This window comes from Cryptosporidium muris, genomic scaffold (genome assembly GCF_000006515.1).
Source record: "Cryptosporidium muris RN66 scf_1106632373453 genomic scaffold, whole genome shotgun sequence".
Classification (NCBI taxonomy): Eukaryota; Apicomplexa; class Conoidasida; order Eucoccidiorida; family Cryptosporidiidae; genus Cryptosporidium; species Cryptosporidium muris.
The window spans coordinates 83,815-106,247 of record NW_002196570.1 but is presented as its reverse complement, the minus strand read 5'-3'; the positions used below and the strand labels follow the sequence as shown (position 1 = coordinate 106,247).

General features: G+C 28.0%; 4 protein-coding genes across 4 annotated transcripts, besides 9 other annotated features; all 4 read left to right on the top strand.

Annotated features, from left to right (window-relative positions):
• Positions 1 to 264: 264 nt before the first annotated feature.
• CMU_038020 (ABC transporter family protein) lies at positions 265 to 4,698 on the top strand (the record flags this gene model as incomplete). Its single annotated transcript, XM_002139050.1, has 1 exon — positions 265 to 4,698. The coding sequence occupies one exon, from the start codon at positions 265 to 267 to the stop codon at positions 4,696 to 4,698; it is 4,434 nt and encodes a 1,477-aa protein (XP_002139086.1).
• Positions 3,136 to 3,156: a sequence feature (AT_rich).
• Positions 4,699 to 5,154: 456 nt separating the features above from the next.
• On the top strand, positions 5,155 to 6,990 carry CMU_038010 (uncharacterized protein; the record flags this gene model as incomplete). The annotated part of the gene is made up of 1 exon (XM_002139049.1): positions 5,155 to 6,990. One exon carries the CDS (start codon positions 5,155 to 5,157, stop codon positions 6,988 to 6,990), a length of 1,836 nt encoding a protein of 611 aa, XP_002139085.1.
• Positions 5,837 to 5,862: a sequence feature (AT_rich).
• Positions 6,991 to 7,108: 118 nt separating the features above from the next.
• CMU_038000 (uncharacterized protein) lies at positions 7,109 to 11,341 on the top strand (the record flags this gene model as incomplete). The annotated part of the gene is made up of 1 exon (XM_002139048.1): positions 7,109 to 11,341. One exon carries the CDS (start codon positions 7,109 to 7,111, stop codon positions 11,339 to 11,341), a length of 4,233 nt encoding a protein of 1,410 aa, XP_002139084.1.
• Positions 7,413 to 7,434: a sequence feature (AT_rich).
• Positions 8,129 to 8,158: a sequence feature (AT_rich).
• Positions 11,342 to 11,744: 403 nt separating the features above from the next.
• CMU_037990 (uncharacterized protein) lies at positions 11,745 to 22,316 on the top strand (the record flags this gene model as incomplete). The annotated part of the gene is made up of 1 exon (XM_002139047.1): positions 11,745 to 22,316. The coding sequence occupies one exon, from the start codon at positions 11,745 to 11,747 to the stop codon at positions 22,314 to 22,316; it is 10,572 nt and encodes a 3,523-aa protein (XP_002139083.1).
• Positions 11,770 to 11,802: a sequence feature (AT_rich).
• Positions 16,276 to 16,310: a sequence feature (AT_rich).
• Positions 19,698 to 19,719: a sequence feature (AT_rich).
• Positions 20,274 to 20,333: a microsatellite.
• Positions 21,632 to 21,653: a sequence feature (AT_rich).
• Positions 22,317 to 22,433: the final 117 nt, after the last annotated feature.

Here is a 22,433-nt window from a genome sequence, read left to right as displayed (position 1 = left end):
CACTCATTAGATTATTTTAACACAAAGTAAGGTAAAACAAAGCTTTAGTTAGCCAGAGACAAATATTTTGTTTTATTTAGCTTGGATAAATTGTTCAGGTATATTAAATTTGAAATTAGAAGTCGATATCTTTTGCGCCAAATGTAAAAACTACTTGTCGTAACGTCTTATTGTGGGTCGCTTGTAATTAACGTATTAATAAAGAAAATTAATTTTACTCACATATTATTAAGTTGTATTAAGTTAGATTCCTTTATTATTATTATGGTGTTAGATGAAATCCATCTACTTGGAACTTATAATAAGCAAAGTTATGGGCATCCTTTAGAAGTTAGCTTTTGGAGTAAACTAACTTTAAAATGGTTAACTCCATACATAAAAGGTGCTTCTAATAGTAAATTATTGTATCCTTCTAATTTTCCTAAAATATTAGAAGGGGATTCAACATTAAAATGGGCTGACTTGTTAGAAGAAGAAATAATTAGACAATATAATAGAAATTATTCACATAAAAAAGAATTTAAAGTACATTTATTTCAAGCTTTATTTAATATTCTGAAAGTTCCTTTATTTGTAATGTTTTTAATGAAATTATTATTGGAATTTTTGGGTATTATAGTTGCAGATTTACTTCGAAGGAGCTTGGAGGTTATAGAAATTACATATAATGGAAATCTTAAGGGCTCTGAATACAATAGTAATGTGAATTATGGCATAATTCTAGCAATAATAATAATTTGTTTGCAATTTTTGATGATTTTATTATCTACACAATTGGGTTTTTTTATTTGTCGTCAAACTATTAGGCTACAAGGAAGCATCACTCATGTACTTTATAGATCTATTTTAGCAAGTGGGAGAATTTATGCAAGTAATTACAATTGGCATAATAATAAATATATTGATGAAGATATACCTAATATTTATAATTACATTTTAATTGATATGAATTGTACAACAAAACTTATGGTTTCGATTGTAGATATACTAATTATCCCATGTAGACTTTGTTTAGTTTGTTTTTCACTTAAAAGAGCTATGGGTAGTTCTTTAATATCTAACAAAATCATGCTTAGTGTTACTTTACTTGCTTGTTCAGTTATGGTTTCTGAATTATGTAGAGCTTTTTTAAAACAGAGATATTTGTTATCAAGAGATACAAGATTATCATTACTGAATGATATAATGAATAGTATTTCATCTATTAAACTTTTAGGATGGGAAGTAATCGCATATTGGCTTATAAACAAAGCTAGAATAATTGAAATATGGATTAGATCAGCTTATATACCTTTTCAATCATTTTCTTCAGTGATATACTCTATAGCCAATATAATTACTCAATACATTTTACTAAGAACAGCCTTAATTGTATCATTAACTTATTACTTAGACTTTTCTCCTAGTGTAATTATTCCTACATATTATTTACTAGATATGGCTTCTCAGAGATTATCAGACCTACCTGTAATAATAGCTACTATTATAGAAGGAATGAATTCTGCCTATAGAATGGAGTTAATATATAAGAAGATTTTATATTCAAGTGCTTGTGTTAATAAGTTGAGTGGGGAAGTTTTTTATGATAAATATAAAACTAGAGATTTGATCCAGGATAATCCTGTATTTTTAAGAGATATTAAGATTCGAATTCAGATTCCAAATCAAGATATTAATATCAAGAAGTTTACTGTTGAACGTGGTTCTATTTCACTTATTGAAGACTGTTGTCCTACATTATTACCTATTTTTGTGCAAGTAATTTTAGGTTATCATAATTATGAGGCTTTAAACAACAATTCTCTTGTAGTGTTGAAACATCTAGAAAATAATGCTTCAGTGCTTTGGTGTCCCAGTGAGCCATGGATTCCTTGTGGAACTATTAAATCTATAATAACATTTGGTTCTCCTTTTTGTAAAACTATATATGAAAAAGTTCTTTCCATATGTGAATTAAATACTGATATTGAGAACTGGATAGAGAAAGATGGTAGATTTATAGATAATAGGCAAAGTCTAAGTGGAGGTCAAGCTGCTCGTCTTGGTTTGGCTCGAGCAGTTTATAAATTCTGTTTTGATAATAAATACCATTATAATAATTCACAACTAATTATTTTAGAGAATACTTTGCAATCAGTAGATCTTTCAGTATCACTAAAGATCCTTCACCATCTTTTTATTGATAAAGATGCAGTATTTAATGGTGCTAGTGTCATACTAATACTAACTCAAGACCTTATAAGATACTTTGATCGAATGCTGCTTAATAGTTCTCAAGAAATAAATAAAACAAAGTTTACTAGTATTAAACATTATGTATTTACAAAATTTGGAATTATTGATAACCCTACAATTTATTGTGAAAATTTATCTAACTTGGATTCTATATCAGAATATAATCATAATTCCGGAAATTCAGTTGATAAATTCTTTTTTAGATATGAAAGTTTAGATGAATCCATAATGTCCAATGATACCTTTCCTCTTTTAGAGAAAATAAATGAATATGGATCTGTTAGCTCAAGTACTTATAAGAGATATTTTGATGGAGTTAACAAACCAATGTTATTTATTGTTGTCCTCGGAGTTTTTCTTTTAGTATTGAGTACTTTAATTGTTCAATTTGGTTTAGCTTATACTCTTGAAATAATTCCTAAGTATTCTGAGGATAATGGAAATAGTTTTAATACAACTAATCCAACACTTATTCAAGGTAATGCTCCCATGACTGTTATTTCATATGGGGTATCCAGATCTATAGATTCCCGTAATTATAAAGGTTTTAAAGCAATAAACCTTATTTTCAGATATATTCAGAATTGGTTTGGATATAAAATACATGGGGATAATTTTGTGATATCTTTAGAATCTATTTTGAACTATTCTAGATATATAATTGGATTTATTTTCATTGGATATTTTATAATACTAACATTAGAATCTATATTATGTATTCAAGCTAGTCAAACAATTCACAATAATCTACTATACTCAATTATAGTTCATAGTTCTCTCCCAACTATTTGTGGAATCCCTATAGGTCAGATAATTAATAAATTAGCTACAGATTTAATAATAACAGATTGGCATACAATGAGATCAATTGGAAGAGTTATTTGGGGACTAACATCTTTCTTATTAAATTTTATATTTTTAGCTATCTTAGCTCCTTGGACAATACCAATTCTTGTTTTAATATTAATTCTTGTCGCGAAATTTGCTATTATTCCTATAATATTTGCGGCAAGAAATATTCAAAGAACTAATTTCGTAGCTCTCTCACCTATATGCTCAATTATGGCTTCAACTTGGATAGGGACTAAAACAATTGCTATATTTAAAAATCATAACTACTTTGAAAATGTAACTTTGGGTATGTTGGAGTATATTCAAAGAATTAGATTTATTCAACACTCATCACAGATATGGTGTAATGTTAGAATACAGCTATTAATACTTCCTATAACACTATTCAACTTTATATTTCCTTATTTTGCTCCCATGTTATTGTCTTTTGTAAGAGAATATAGATGGAAATCTAGTCCTAGCTTCTTTCAATATCTAGATATCTTATCTAATCCTTTAATAGTTTCCTGGGGAATTGCTAGATGTCTATCCTTAGCTGAAAGTGCAACTTCTTTATTAATAGATTATGTACAGATGGAGAAGGAAATGTGCAGTGTTGAGAGGCTTCTTCAGCTTAATTTACAAATATCTCTAGAAGATAGCCTTAGAGGATATATATATGCTAAAAATAATGACTTGGAAAAAGCTCATCTTAATAAGTTGGGGGTATTTACTAAAAAAGAGCAGCTAAATATAAATAATTCTGAGGTTAAAAAATATAATGAAGATCCAACTTATAAGTTTTGTTGTCCTTTATTATTAAATCAAACTTCTTCTAGTAATATAGTACTTTCATTACTTGATGTATCAATTAATTACATGATATCCAGAGAACTAAATAAAATAACTCACATTGTTGAAAACTGCAATATGTATGTAGGTGTTGGACAAGTTGTTGGAATTGTTGGAAGGACTGGATCTGGGAAATCATCTTTATTTAACTCAATTGTTAATATAACTCCTATATGTAATGGTTTAATTAAACTTAATGGTATTTCTATTCATAGTATACCAAGATATATATTAAGAAATAAAATAGGTGTAATTCCCCAATCAGTTTGTCTAATGCCAAATTCTACAATTAGAGATATCATTGATCCTTACTATGAATATGAAGATGAAAAAATTTATGAAGTGATAAGAATATGCTGTTTAGATAAACTTCTTATAAATGATTCTTTAAGTATAGATTTTAAGGTGACTCTTTATCAAATAAGTGACAATGAAATGACAAAATTTATGGCCTTTACCTCAGATGATCAAACATTAACAATATCAAATATTCTATTGCAATATTTACATCTATGTCATATTTTATTATATTCTAAAAGGTATAGTTTAATTTTGATAGATGAAGTTGCTGATCATTCGAGTCAAGAATCTGAGCACTTAGATATAATGAGAAAAGGTTTTGATGTATTAGATATAATCTCAAATTACTGCTCTCACTGTGCGATTGTTGTTATTTCTCATGATCTTCACGTCATAAAGAAATGTAGTCAATTATATGAACTTGAAGAATCAAGACTTAAGATACGGAGTTATGATGACATTGTAAGGAAATTAAATTAATTTAAGTGATCTGGAACATAAGAAATATATAGAGATGTATTTTATAATCACTTTAAAGTTTCTTTGGAAGAATTAATTTCTAGCCCTGAATATAAGGAATTAGTCATATATCTGCAGTATTGAGATCTAATACGTGAGGTACATGTACCACCTTATAGCGGGTATAGAATAAATTATTTAAAGGACTTTGTTTTATTAGAATAGCTTAAATAATTTGTCTAGGCATTTATGTAGAGATACAGAGAAGAAATTAGTCAACCATAAATCTAATTTTGAGTTTTTGTTCTCATTACTTTGTGTTGATAAGTTATAAACCAGATTATGTGGATTTTTCACATCAAACTGGAATCTAAAAATTCCATAAATAAAAACTTCTGCTTATTTATACTCTTATGGATATTTATATCTTTATTTTTATTAACTATTAATGCATCGTTAAGTGAAAAAGATGAGGAGATGTTGGTAATTGAAAATCAATGGCACTTTTTTTACTATTATTCTTTACAAAGTCATAGTAAAGTTAAATACTTACCTAAAATAAGGCCTAGTCACTTTTTAGGTGGGAAATCTCAAGAAGAATTGCTTAGATCCTGTCTCTATTCTATTAAAATACTTTTAAAGGAGCAATGGAACAAGTTAGGGGCTCAAAAACATATGAACACAACTGTAATGGATGATGGTCTTTTAATTATTATTGGGGAAAATGAACTATATAAAAAACCTTTAAAGGTAGATATTTATAAGTCTTTAATTGAAAATCTATATGATTTTTGTAGAATAACAACAAAAAGTTATTTTAATATGGAAAAAGTAAAACATAAATTATCAAGTGAATATGAGAGACTTCTTATTTCCCCTCCAGCAATAAAAAAAATAACCAGATCAATGCTTCCAAGAGATATAAGAGAAAGAGGAGAAGCAATGCTTGCAAGTTTGGATGAAGAAATCAAAGTAAATAAAGCTAAACTAGAAGAACCAATTACTATTGATAGATTGATTGATAAACTGCAAACACAGAGGTTACAAGTACAAGGTAAAGTCGGGGTTGAAGATAAAGAATTTTATGCAGACTGGGTTGATTCAGATAAAAAAGCTTTGGAAGAGTCAAATATTTTGAGATCACTTGATCTGCAAAAACAATATAAAAATAATATAATAAATATAGGAAATGATAGATATTTGCACAAAAATATAGATACTGTGAATAGAGAATATGAGTACGAAGCTAATGAAGGTACTCAGAAGAAGAATATTTCTTTTCATGAAATGGAAGATAAAGAGTTAGGTCTACCAGAATTTCAACTGTTGCCTTTGGACTGGAGAAAAGTTTATCCTTATTACATGAATCCTCAATCACTGACTGTCAGAAGGTATTTAACAGATTCAAATAAGTTAAGGTCTCAATATAATAATGAAAGGGAAAAGTTAACATATACACAAAACCCTAGTTTGATAAGGAAAGAGGAGTTGAGAATTAGAGATCCGACTAAACTAGTTCCTTTAGATGTTGTATTTGAATTACCTAGTAAATTTGTTGGTGGAAAACCTAATTTTACTGAGGTATCAACCATTGTACCAAGTGGTTATGATGCTATAGGTCAATTAGCTACTCCTATAAGACACTACAAACAAGTTGATGAGCTTCAGAATTTACAAGCTTACAAATTTTATAGAAATTTTGAAGATATGGGAAATAGTATATCCGAATTAAAGATTCCTTCAGAATATATAACTGATAAACCAACATATTATGTGAATGCTAGAGGACTAAAGAAATTATATGTTGAACCTTCAATTAAAGATATTATTTCGGATAGAAGAAAAGAAAATTTACTTAAGTTATCACTTGATGAATTGGAAAATGATGATATGGACTTCCAATTGAGAAAATTTCGGGATAATTTGGATGAAAAAAGGAGAATGAGGAAGTTTAGACCTTATGAATTAATAGAAATAAGGAACAAATCAGAAAATTATTTGATATCAAAAGCATATGAACAATATTTATTTAGGGTTCCTAGTACTAAAGTAATTCCTCCAATGGAATTTGCACCATTATCTTCACTAATAAATAATACTGCTTTAGGAGGAAAAAGGTTACCTCCTATTAAAGAATCTGAGCATAAGTTTAAAAGGAAGAAGTTTATCAGAGATTTAGAAGTTAGTGAAGAAGATACAGATAGTAAAGACACTGTTGAGAGACATCGTTTAGTTCATTTTGATGATGCTGCGATATCTATGGATAATCGTAAATCTAAAAAAAAGTATTACTCACCTCCTCCTTTAAATTAAGAGCAGTAAGTAATGTAGCTATATTATACTTTTATTATAGTTTTATTTAATGTAAACTTCAAGTACCCTTATTTATATAAAAGTTCCAAATCTCAAAGTGTGTGTGTGTGCAGTGTGCATGATATATCCTGCACATAAAATTTTAACTTTTTTAAAGGAGATTCAATGTGAAATAATAATGGGTAGCAAAATATGCAGAATTATTAGACAAAAGGTATATTATGATCTCTTTCTAATATTTCCACTGCTATTGTTTGTTTATTGTAAATCTGAGGATATAATAAATGTAAAGTTTACTTATCCATCAGAAGTAGGGTTAGAGTCTAATATAATTCAAGCTAATTTAGATGATACACTATCTTCTGTAATTGAGTATGGTTATAAAGAACTTGATAATGTATTGGGATCAGACTTCCGGAGTCATTTTAATATTTATATAAATATGGAACAAATTACTGTCGACTATCAAAAGTTTGCTATAAGAAATTTTTTATTACCAAGAGAATCACAACTTGATATAAACTTCATTTTTACAGAAGAAATGAAAAATTATCTAGTTTCTGGAAATTATACTGAATCTAATATTAATAAGAAGATTCCTAGTACTGAACCTGAACTTAAAACTGACGCAGCAGATGATAAAGAATCTTTTGATAATACATCTAATGGAGTTCTAATTTTTCGATTTCTACCTATTAATTCAGATATGATTATCTCGCCATCTGAATTACCCAGTACTGTAACAGTAAAATGTAATTTCCCGCTATCATTTAAAGAGTTAATGAATCTTATTAAGCAATATACAGATAGCACTGGATATTTAATAGAGTCAATTGGAAATAAAGATAAAAAAGGGGTCAATAAACTTGACGAAATACAGATTAAGGGGGAAGATGCCCAGGCAAGTGTTAGGAATGGTGAAATTTTGTATATATATGTAAGTGACGATCCTAGTAGGCAATTAGGGGGAAAAGTAACTCCAAATCCTGACTCACCAGAAAATTTTTCGAATATTATATCACCTGAATCCGAAATATCTAATAAAATTCCAGTTATGATATCTTTCTCTAATTCTGTAAATCAGATACCTGAAATGTTTTTTATATCTCCAAATGAAGATTTGTCAACACTAGTAGAGTTTATTATAAAAATTAAAAACTTAAATAATGAAAAAGTATCTATTACTCTTCAAGATCAAACAGGAGCCGTTCTTAAAAATAATGGAGTTTTTTTAAATGAATATCTGCCTAAAGGAGCTCAATTTACAACTAATTCTCCATTTTATATTTTTGTATCAATATACAAGCAAGATGAAAATTTGGAAGGTTTAGAACATATACAAAATATTAAAAATAAAGAATCAGTAGCTGATAAATATGAAGAAGGGAATCTGATCTCAGAAAAAAGTATGAGTACTCCCAAGGATTCTGAAAAAAAGCAGTTTAGTGCAAGCTTTAATAAGGAACATCCATCATGGATTGATGAATCAGTATCTAATATCCCTATAAATATATCTAAGGAACTTACTACTCATAGTTTGGTGACTTTTGTGTATACAGAGGAAAATTTAAGCTTATCTATAGAGAATGATCCAGCTATAGCAACTATAGCCTCTCTTTATGCTCAAGCTCAAATTTTTTGGGCTTCTTTGAAATCTAAAAAACACAAAACAAACTTTGTACTATATTTTATATCAAAAGAAGAGGATAAAAAGGAATTGTTGAATCCAAATAGTCAGAACTTACTAATATCATCAACTTTCTTTTCGCAAGATATTATTCTAGAGCTAAAACCTGTAAAGTTTGTAAGTGTAGATATTATTTTGCATTTAGTGGATTCTGATGAAAAAGAAGATCCTAAATTTACAAATGCAGTAACAATAAAAATTCCAGAGATAATTTCGGTTTTAGATTTTTTGTATATGTTATATAGTTCTGAACCCAAAATATTTTCAATGATTGTAGTGAAAGGAATTGAAGTGCAGCTTGGAACAGACAAAGTTATGGAATACTTGCAATTTCCTGATTCACCATCTCCCACGACTTATATAAATTTAGTTGAAGCACCTAAATCAAGTAAAAATATAGTTATTAATGTGACATTAAGTAGGGATATTAAAGTAATCCTCTTGGTTAATAAACAAAATTTAATTGGAATATTGGAAGATTCTAATAAAGATTTAGATGAATCTAGTGACTTTACTGAAGAAAAACAGGGAAAAAAGTATATCAAAATAAAAGTTCAGGCAAAATCAGGTATGACTTGTAAGAAATTTATTGACTCTTTTGTAAAGAAACAATTAATTTCAACTGATGATCCAAATGATGTATTCTTACAACAACCAAAATCACATAATTATGTTAGAGATAATGCAATCCTTGAGCATCTATTTTCTTTAGAAGATGATGGTGAACAAAATTTAACCTTCATTGTTAAGATAATTCCTAAATATTCAATTAAGGCTGAATTTCAAACTCCTCAAGGTAAAAAATATCCTATGCCATTAGTAATAAACTTACAAAGAATAACAAACCTTGGAACCCTTCAAAGTGCTATAAAAAGTAAAGCTATTGAACGAGGATTAATTTCTGAAAAAGGAAATGTCGTAATAGCTTCCCCAATGGATATTGGAGAAGAATATAGAAAATTTGTATATAGCATTCCAGATATAAAAAATTCTGTAGGACTTACTGGTTTTGTTCCTGGAGATATTATCAGAGCTATTCTAGTTCCAGAATTAGAACTTAATACTAATAAAAATGTAGGGTTAAATAGTAAATTGCAAAGTCCAATTGGGAATGCTAATAGAAAAGTCCCGAATCCACTTTTAGCAAAGTTATTCCAAACTGATGGTCCATCTTTTGATATACCTCTTACAATAAAAAATTGTCCTCTTAATACTTTGCTAGAGCAACGATATTTTATAGCTAAAGTGCCGTTATTTATTAATGTAAATAGCTTGAAACTTATTGTGGATGATACTGCTAGCCTGGGAGGTATTTGGTTTTCTTTAAAATTAAATACTGACAAGGGCAATGTAGACTTAATTAATGACAACGATGTGCTTAGTGACTTGGGATTTACTGAGACATCTATTTTGATAGCAGATTGCAAATTAGATAAAGCTGCAATTGAAAAAAGTAAAACTGATATATCTAAAAAGCTTCTAAAAGAGAAGTCCATTGCTCAAGTTATGGTAGAAGATAGTTGCTCTCTTGGAAATTCGGGGCTCTGTGATGAACCTTCTGGAGAAATTTTAGATATAGCTTTAAAACATCGAAGTAATTTAGAACAGATTACTGATGAATCTTCATTTGATGATATATCTGATGAAAACATTCAGAATAGAAAAAAAGTTAATGAAGAAACTTTCAAGGATTTTCAGAAATTTTTTGGTTCAGTAAAGAAATATGAAAGAAAGGAGTTATCTAATCCTGAGAACAAACTACTAATAAATTCAATAATCAAAAAGGAAATCAAGGATATTAAGAAGAATGAACTGAGTTTTAAAGAAATTGATAATTTATTAACAAAACTTTTACAGAAATATGCACTCAATGATGAAAAAGGAATTTTGGAATTTTCAGAAACTATAGAACCAGAACAATTGAGTCAGCTTTTTGAATATATGGATACACCAGAAGGGAAGTTACATATTAAAAAAATCTCAAAAAGACTCGCAAATAAACTTGCTGGTGATAAAAGGAAGAATCTACAAATAAAAGATAAATCGTCTATTATCTATAGTAAGGCTAGGAAATTAAATGGCCCAAGTAATGAAAACATAAAATCTTACAAAAGAGTACCACAAAAACATAAACTAAAAAGTTCTAAATTATTAAAAAATCAAATGACAGAAGATGATTATTTAATTCCAAATATTCAGTATTCAACTGAATCTTCAGAAAATTTAGCTCCTCAAATACCTATTGAAAGGTTCCAAAGTACCTATAGCAATACTGGTAAATCTGATTTGCGAATTATGGATAATTTTAAAGGGAAAAAGTCCAAAAAACTAAAGAGTAGGGTTATGAAAGCTTTAAAGAAAATCCCTTTTATAACAACAAGATTTTATAATATTTATAGACGTGTTGCTCCTTCTCATAGAAAAAAAAAGAAAAAAGCTAAGAAGTTTGTGGATCTTATAAAGAAGTACGAGATGATTTTTAGAGAAAGAGCTTATGGAGAAAGTCAACAAACAGGTCCTCCTGAAGCTCCAGTAACACCACTTGTAATTAAGCAAATTAGAATAATAAGAAATGAAAATCAAGATTTGTATAGCTCAATAGATGATGACGAAGATGACTATGATGATATATCTAGTTTAATATTAGGCAATCGGGTCTATTAAATTCTAAATCTATTTATTTAGCAATATATACTTTTTAGGTAAAATAGAACTATAATTATAAATAAAATGATATTTTGCATGCATAATTGCCACATATTTTCGTCTCTAATACACCTAATAGTCATAAGCACCAACTGTTTTGGTTCTATTTCTGCATGTATTATTACATGGCCGCTCCCCAATAGTTACTTGATATATTGTAACAAGTACGTCTTTATTAGTTTCTATTCTTCTCCACTTTCTAAGTTAAATTGTTACTTGATTTTATTAGATTTTCTAAAACAGCAAATGAATAAAAATAATTTATGTGTATGTAGTGTTAAATTGGACTTTAATAGTTAAGAAATATTGGAATTTTGGCTTGTGTTTATCTTATTGGTAATATTACTGAATAATATATAATATGGGGATGATTTCTAATAAAACTGTTATATTTTTATTTTATATTATATTTATAATTTCTGATATTGATGTGGTCTACAGTTCTTTATTTAGATTTACAAATTTTCCTAGAAAAAGAATAGAATCACAACAACTCAAAATTGATGCAGAATTACAGTCTGTATCTAGTACCGATGGTTCCATTGCAAATTATAATTTTTTAAATAGCAACAATATTTCTGTTGTTGAAGCTATATTGTTTCCATCATATGCAGTTTTAAAAAATACTGTCAACGGTTACTACTGTTCTGGAATGTATCCTAAAGACCATATTAATTTCTCAATTCAAAATAAGTTAACATTTAATGTAAACTACTGGGAAGATGGTTATACATCTCAATATTTGATTATTGCAACTCCAAATGGTATCATTTGTATGCTTCCTTATACATCAGAAATAGATTTTGTAAGTGTAGAAACAGAAACTAACTCTAAATTTAGCTTATATATAGGAGCTTATCAACCAAATACAGAACAAATAATCACTCAGACATCTCTTAATAATTATGTCTCATCCTGTAAATTATCGTTATATCTGGAATGTTACTCAAATAATATTACTTTATCTATTCCAGATCCCCTTTATAAATCTGGATTGCAGATTAACTTATTCAGTTCAGTATATATCTATTCTAATAATGGTATTTTATCTAATTATATTTTTTATGATACTAAGTTATCATTAGAACTGTTTAATGTAATGATAACTGCAGATTCTATTGGAATTGAATATTGTCAACAACAAACTTGGGGAAATCTAGGTAACAATACAGGATTAAAAAATATGTACTTCATATTTAAGTTGAATTTTGTATTTCAAAATCAAAATTTATACGTTATTTCAGATACTGGAGTAACTATTCTGCATATTCAGCTGAAATCGGATTTTATAGGTATTGGTAAGATATATTTGCCTAGTAATTCAGCATTATTTAATGTTAAACCCTTTTCTACTACTCCAATATCAATATTCAATAAAGCATCTATTTATGGTTTTTCTAGATCTAATTTTATTACAGATTCTCAAACTATTCTCGGATTTAATGAGAATTTCCCATTTGAAAATAATTTACACATAAATATAAAGTTAAATATTCAGGAATATTATGTGAACGAATCGTTCACTATATGCACATTGAAATTTTATTATATCTCCAATTCATCAGATTCTTTTATTAATATAGATTTAACAGATCAATTAATGATTCCATCTATACAAATAATAGTATTTAGAGATTATGTAGCTGTTGAAGATAGCTTTACAAGAAATGTTTATACTGCAATAGTACCAGAAACTACAATATCAAATCTAAATATCCAGCTTCAAGGTATATCTTCTAAAAATATAGTACAGATTTTATATGAGATGGATAATCAATGGTTTTTAATATGTGAATTATCACTAGAGTATTATTTTTCAAGGATTTCATTAATAGCGAATTATACAGAGAAATCCCCAATTTCTGTTAAGTATTTAGGTAGTGATAATGAAAATAGTATTATTACAAACTATAGTAAAAGTATTCCAAAATATTCTGAGGTTAATGGAGATACATGTATTTTATATCCAATGTCCTCATGTAGTTCTTTAAATGTAAACTTAACTATTCCAGCTACTTCAACAACTGAACTTGACTTTGAGCTTAAAGGATTTAGTTCAATACAAAATATCACTATAGCACTTAATAATTTGGAAAATATATCAAGATTTGAAAAATGTCAATGGAATTTAATTTCTAAAGGAAAAGTTGTATATGAACTTTCATTATTACAAACTGCTATTTTATTAACATATTCAATAACTGGTCTTTCATCATCTGGTCCTTTAATTAACTTTATTAGTTTATATACTACAAAGTTTATACTTTCTTTGATCTGGTATAATAATATTATCTATGCTATAGACACTAGTTCAGGACTAGTATATGCAAATATAACTGAAATTAAAGAGTATCCAGTAGATAGTATAAAGAGTATATGTTATAAAGACGTCATATCTATTACATACAATTCAAGTGCAGTATTTTCTCCTGATAAAAAATATACTTATTCATCTTACATTTTAGGTCAATATCAAGAATGCAATTTTTTTAATCAATGTAACAGCGGAGCTTATATATGTCCTGGATCAAATGTTAGTCAGTTATGCTCAGATTTTGAGTATCTTGCAATAATATATAATGGTACTCTACCTTCTATTAATAATCAAACAGAGCTTGGAATATTACCAGATACTCGAAGTATGTTTATAGTTGGTAGCACTACAGAAATATATTATATAATTAATGTATTTGGTACTTATTTAGCTCTTTATGATGTTGTAAATGGGTATTCATGTTATAATACAGCCCCTTTAGGTATTGAGTTAAGCTCAAGTATATTTTTAAGTCTTGGAATATTTATAACACAATCTTCACAAGTTCAGCTATTATTAAGTGTTGAAAATTTCACTTCTATTCTTTGTACTATCCCCTTGAACAAGAATCTTACTGATTTATATTATTTTAAGTCAATATCTAATGAATTTAATACTAATATTGGAAATATAACAATGATTCCAAATAAAAAGAATATAATATCTAATTATTCAATTTCTGTATCTCCAAATAATTCAGCAACACCAAAACTCAATGCATTTATACCTGTTAAAGCCTTTAGTGTAACTTTACCTACAGCATTAAGTATATATACTGCAATAAGATTTAACTTGACAATTCAACCATCTGAATATTCAGAAATATCAATTAGTATTTCATTTGGTAACTCAAAAAATATTGAAATAGCTGGGTTGCATATATTAGCTGCAAATACTTCTTCTATATTATTATATTCATCTAATCAAAGAATAGGTACTATTAGTGGATATGGTCAAATTGATAATAGTAAGTCTGAGTGTTTTGCAGATTTCCTAAAACAAAATACATTTGAATTCCTTATAGGAATTGCTAACCATAAATCAGATGAATTAGAAATACCTTATTTATATATGGTATGTTGTAATAATATTGTCACTAAGATATTGCTTGGCAATCTTAATATTGAGAATATATCAGTCTCTTCATCAGGGATTTCCAATATACTAATAAATTTTGTCAATGGTTTTGTTCCACCTCCAACTTCATATGAACAAGGTAATCTAACAAATCCTCTTGCTTCTTACAAAAACGAGTGCTCTTTAAATATATCAAATGTGATATCTTATTGTTTAACGAGATCAGTTACTTTCAATTCAAATTCTTCAAATAAAGCATATCTCTCTTTGAACTATGAAGTTACAAGTTATTTTATGATCTCTAACAATATAAAAATAGTATACAATAATAATACTTTTTTTTGGGGTATTAGCTTAGAAACAAATAATAGTATGACAATATTTATGATACTATTTAACGAAACCAACTTAGGGGTTGTTAATTTATTAACTAAGGAAGAGATTTGGAATTTTTATCCTAATAATATATTTGTATACCCATTAAATTGGATAGCAGTATCTATTAATAAAATTTCAGGATTTATTCGGTTTTCATTGGATTCTCAGACATTTGGATTATTTCCTGATTACTCAGCTCAATCACATACAATAGTTAAAATAACTATACTAGGCAATAATTCTTGGGGTATATTTCAAGGGCAACAACAGTCACATATTGTAAATTTAATTACTTATCCATTCTTATATCATGGGTATACTGAGTGTTCTTTTAATAATTTATGCTCTTTAGATAGTACATTAAATTGTATTGGGGTCTCATTCAGTGGACTATGTCCTTATCCTCCGCCTAACCAATTAATTTATATGTTCAAGATAAGATCAAATACCCTTTCTTTTATAAATAGTGGTGAGTATGGTTATAGATTTAAATTACCAAATTTGATATATGCTTTTAATATTAACGATGGTTTCTCCAATATTTTTTCTTTTTATTTCTTCAAAACTTACGCAAGCCTACAATATCTGAATGATGGTAGCTCCTGCCACAATTTATATGGCTCAAATCATCAACCAATTACTACAAATAGTTTAAATAGATATTTTGAATGGTCATTTTCTATAGGGTTAGATACAATAACTTTGTATGCTAAATTTGATAATAGTAAAATTTCCGAAATTTGCTCATTAAATATTACTTCAATTTCAAATTTAAGATTCAACATTTTATATCCTGTAGGATTAAATTCTGGAATTATTAATGGAACTCTTGTGAATTTAGGTAGTATTTCAATTATCCCGAAAAAATCGATCAATCAAGTTAGTGGGAATATGTGTAGTTTATACATGTTTAATATATGCCCTATTGAGAAAGATACTCAGGTAGGAATATCTCCATATGGCACAATTTTAGAAAATAACTTTGTATTTATTTTTAATATTACCTATAATTCAGAAGATATATATATAATTGACTTATTAGGTATTAAAAACTCTTTGGGTTCACAGTTTTCTATTGCCAAATTGGAGATCAATGGCCTTAACTTAACATTAACCGGTGGGCAAAATAATATAATATTCCTAAATTATAATATAAAAGATCCTATAGATTTTAAGAGTACACTTTTGGTATATATATATGTCGATAGTTCTTACAAAAACTTAATCGTGGCTAGTTTACTTGCAAATAATGAAACAAATAATTTAGGTTTAAATCAAAGAATACAAAAAAGAGACATTTCATATCCAGGAACAATGGTAGGTATTTCTGTACCTCTGATAGGAAATATAACGCATATTTCATCAAGATCTCTAAATACCTTTCCACCACAAGTATTGCTAAGTAATTGGATTGCATCAAACCAAATTATAAAATCATCATATATGCATACAATTTGTGATCTTTCTGTAAACCAAAATAATTGGTGCATTGGAATAAATGCTACTATATCAGACACAAAATTGGATAACTCAATTGTATGGCTCAACTTCACTTTTTCAGATCAAAGCTCCTCTTCTCAAAACCAAACTGTATTTTCCACAACCTATGAACTATGGAATGACAATGATGTTCTTTTAAGTTTGAAATTCAACAAGACCAAAATAATTTTACGAAATCTAAAAACTAGTGAAGTATTTACTTCTTTTTATACAAATGAAGCGTTATTATTCCCTGGAGATATGATTATAATAGGTATTAGCATTTATAATGAAACAAATGAATTAGTGCATATTATTAATGAAAATAAACAAGTTCTAGTCTCTGCCAAAATTAGTAATCAGATAATTAACAGTATCCAAAACATTACTAGGGTTGGTAATAGTAAAAATAAAATTTTTACTTCATATATGTTACAATACAATGTAACCAATATGACTAGCTATTTAGTAGATGGTTATTATACATGCTCTTTAGACTCTACTTGTAGTATTCAAAGTACTTCATGTTCTGGACAAGCTCTCTTAAATCCTTGTCCAATACCATTTGATGGTATCTATTGGTCTATAGAATCTGTTATTATGAATTCAGGCATGAATAATTCTACTGAGAACATCCTATCTTTATATCTTCAATACCCAGAGCTACTAAGTATATATGCAATGAATAATGGTAATTCTGACACAATTATATTTTACTTTTTTAAAGATAGAATGGCTATGCAAGATTTAGAAAATAATCTTGTTTGTGAAGGTCCTTATATTAATAATGAAAATATTACAAATGGAACTAAGATAGTTTGGACTATTGGTATTGATTCTAATAATATGATTTATTTAGGAATATCTGACATAGAAGATTCAAAAAATTATACAGTATGTTCTTTCGGATTTTCGAAAGAAATAGGGTATTTTGTTAAACTTTATCCGCATAGTTCATACCCTAGCTACAGCACATTTACACAAAATGGAGCTGGGTTTAATAGTGGTGGCTATACTCCTACTTCAAATTTAACTACTGGATCATACAATCCAACGTATAATGAAGTTACTAAACGTTATATGACAAAAAATCCCTATGGGATTAATGCACCATATTTACCAGTTGGTATTCCTTATATTCCTATTAATAGCTCAGATATACTACCTGGGTATATATATAACAAGGCTTCCAATCAATATCAACTAAATTCCAATTTAACAAATAATAACTTCAATTCTAGAAATACTCGTAATATATCAAGTAAATATCCTAATAATCTATTTTTCCCAAAAACAATATTATATGGTAAGAATAAATGTAACTTGCAACTCTTCAGACTATGCAATTCTACATCAGTTATAATTGAAGTTCCATCATCGATATTAAAAAAAAATTGGACCATATTTACTATGATATCTACTGGTATACCTAGCGAACCTTCTCAAAGATATGGTAATTATCAATATTTATTTAAAAATTCACTTGGTCAAGTTGTATTTAAATTGGTTATTAATGACACTGCTATTAGATTATTTGATGGAAATGGGACTATAAAAACTGCAGTAGCACCACAATGTGGTCCTTATTGTTCTACATATCCAGGTGGCTTCTTTTCATTTTGGCTTGATTATGATTCTATATCGAATTTATATTTTATTTCAATAAATTACAATAAAGAGTACCTACTAAATTTTGAAGCTACTGAACAGAATTCATTTGTGCAGATTGATGGATGTTGTAGTCAAGATACCTTCAATATTTGGCAATTCGTAAATCAAGTAACTATTCCAAATGTAGTTGCAACAACAACAACGACTGCAACTCCATGGTATAAGGATATTAAAGATAATTGTATTTTAATGAGTAATAGTACTACTCCTTGTAGTGGTTATAATCTGACTATTGAACCTTATTTTAATCAGGGTAATATTCTATGGATAAACTTCACTATTCCTAATTCTTCAAGTTCTATAGTGGCAGATAACTACTACCTACATTCTGGTTTTACATTCTTAACGCATAAAAACAAAATTTTTGATTTACACTTTAATCAAACTTCACTTTATCTTAACCTAAATGCTAATAATGAAGTTTATACATCTTTTTGGACAAATGAATCTTTAATATTTAAAAATATGAATAAAAGATTGGGAATTACCTGGAATTCTGAAGGATTTTATATTTTAAATAGTAAATATCAGTCCCTAATTAGTATTCCACTTCTGTTAAATAGTAATAACTATTCATTTTCTTATGTATATCCATTAAATGAACACCAATATCTATTGTCAAACTATTCTATTTCAAATAATTTTTATTTACCAGGTGAAATTTTATTTCAAGGTTACAGTACCTGTAGTTTTGAATCACTCTGTAAACCTAATGAGCTTCAATGCAGTGCCCAAGCAGCATTAAATCTTTGTCCATATATAAAAGATGGAATGTTTTGGAAAATTGACACTTTTGTATATGATACATTTATAAATAATGGAACCTGGGGATCGATGTTTGAACTTCCTGATCTGTATATGGCTTATACTGTTTCAAATTCAGTTAGAGATTCTTTAGTTATTTACATATTTAATAATAGATTGGCATTACAAGATTTAATTAATAATATTTCATGTAGTGGTCCTTATCCAAATGGACAAACCTTGGTAAATGGTACGAAAATAATTTGGACACTAGGTATTGACTCTAATAGTTTGTTATATCTTGGGGTATTTAGACAGGATAAAGATACCCAAATGACAGTATGTGCAATACCATATAAAACTTCCGAAATGGGTCCATTTTCTATTATATCTCCTAAAGGCTTTGCTCCTTCAGTATCTAAATTTATTCAATATAGACGAGGGTTTAAAAATGGTGGATTCCAACCCACTGCAGAAACTGGAAACGGTTGGTACAACCCACAGTATAACTCTAGCAGTAGGTCATATGATACAAATTCAGTATATAATACCTCCCGTTCTTTTTTCCCGGTTGGTATACATGAGGTATTGGAAGATAGGAATGTAGTTAATACAATAAAAGGGTACCACTATAATAGAACTACAAACCAGTTTAATAAAAATAAAAATAATACAAAAGCTGAAATAAATCCATCTCAGCCACTGAAAGTTATGAATGGCATTAATGAGTGTAATTTATATATGTTTGAGAGCTGCAATGGAACATCTGTAATACTTCAACCAAATGGTATATATTTTAAGGCAGGCTGGGGATTATTTATAATGATATCTACTGGAATCCCCAGTTCAATATCAGACACTCTCCAGTTCAACTATGAATATATTTTTTTAGATGAAGGAAACAACAAAGTCTTGTCACTTATATTAAAAGATGATGAGGTAATATTTTCCAACTTAATAAATGGTCAGTATAAAATAGCTGGATCTCCACAATGTGGGCCATATTGTTCCACTTATCCTAATGGATATTTTACATTTTGGGTAATACTAGATGAAATTTCTAATAATTATTATATAACAGTTGATGGCAATCAGCAATATTTATTACATTTAGACGCTACTGGTGCATCCTTTAATAAAATTGTTCCTTGCTGTGGAAATTCAGTTAACAATTCTTTTAATATATGGCAATTAACAAATAATATAAATATTCCATCAATCTTAGTAACTACAACTACAACTGCAATTACAATTGCAACTACAATAATCACAACTACCACTACTACTCAAGAGGCTTCAAATAGATTAGAACCTGATGGTGGCTGTCTATTACAGCAAAATTCAGTTTGTGTAGGTAAATATGGATACTTTGTAAATAGCAATCCCAGTACATCTTGGAAAAAAGGAATTGCAGTAACACTATCTTTTAAATTGAAAGATGAATATACAGATAGACAATTAATTGCTAATAAAAATATTGATAGTTTTACATCTCTGGAAGTAATATTGGCAAGCATTTATTTGGAGGAAAATGACAAAAATGTCGCCTTTATATTATTAACTCCTACAAATATTAAGTTAGTGATAGGTAATTATAGTTATATTTCACAATACTCAAATGGAACTATATATGATATTGGTGATATAATGACAATAACTTTAGTAAATAGTGATAGTGTTCTATATATTTTAGATTATAGTGGTTTTGCATTAATTCAATATCCAGGTTTTAATAATATGCCGGAAATTTTAATTAAGAAAATTACTTTTAACAAAATATATTCATCAGTTACAAGTGTTAATTTCTCAGTTAATAACTATACTGGATTCCCATATGTATTGCTTGATGGTTATTTATATGGTAGTATCACCCCTTATTGCGATATACCTGAATCATCAGTAGTTTCACAGTCAGTAAAAGGATTATGTCAATATCCAAAATCAAAAATGCTTTGGACAATAAATACTACTATAGTTGACTCAAATTTCTCTACAAGCAACTATGGTATGATTTATTCTGGAAAAGACTTATTAGGTGCCTTTGCATTAAATAATGGTTTATATGACACAATTGCATTTTTATTTTATGAAAATAGAGTTAATATGGTAAATTTAATAAATAATCAGACATGTTCTTCTTTTTATCCATATAATGAAATCATATCTATTAATAGTACTATAACATGGAGTATTGGATTTGACAAAGATTCGATATTTCTAAATATGAATGATCCTAATACTGGGACGGATCCATTTTTATTATGTTCATTAATATATGATTCAAATTTATCTCCATTTGTCTACTTTCTACCTAAGGGATATAAACCTAATCCAAGTATGCTTTTTATTCAGCAATCAGATGCATATTCTCCTTTAAAATATATCCAAACACACAAGTCAGATCCAATATATAATCAGGGAGCTTTAAGTGCCCAAATTCTGATAAATAATTTCAATTATTACTTCGAACAACAAATTTCGTTTGGATCTTTTATTCAATTCCAAAAAGTATTTTTGGCAGCAATAAAAATATCATTAAAGCGTGGAACATATAGTGATGTTCAGATACAAAGCATAATCCCCTCAAATATTAAAATTATTAATATTGAAAATTCTCCCAAATTTAAAACATCAACTGCAGATATGCTTATAACATTTAATATATATCCTACAATATATTATTCTCTTCGGGAATTAGCAATTGACTTAACAAGTCAAGTTATATTTAATCCTATAAGTATATTCAATAATATCTTTTCTTGGATTATATTCAATACTTTATCTTTGGAATTTTCTCCAGAACTTGATAAAATTCTCCAGATTTCACCGTGCACAAGTACAAATACTAAACAGAATAGTTTACAAAATATTATTGAACAATATGGAATTTATTTAAATGTGGATGTACCAAATGGTGCGATAATTGGTTTTATTTCATTTAATTATCCAGTCCCCAATAATATTTATTCCCTTGAGTATCAAAGCTTTGTTAGATTATTTGTTAATTCACTAGCAGATTCCTTGATGATACCAATATCTAAAGTAGGAGTTATTGCAGTAGCAGATACTCCTCCAAAATATGACATAGAAGGCTTTGGAGTTATTAAGTTCTTTTTTGTTTCTACTCCAACAAACCCTACACCAAAAATAGCAAACAGATTGGCATTAACATTATCGAATCCACTTAGTGGTTTTTCAAGAGCACTTAATTGGACCCAAATAGATTTAGGAGAATGTTCCCTAAAGGTGTCCACGTATTTATATCAATAGAATTTACTAATTTACATCAATGGAATTCGCTAATATTTGTAATTACTAACTCAATTTAAGTGAATTGGAAGTCATAGGATAAAATAGTATCAATCTAAATTTCTCAAATTACTAGTA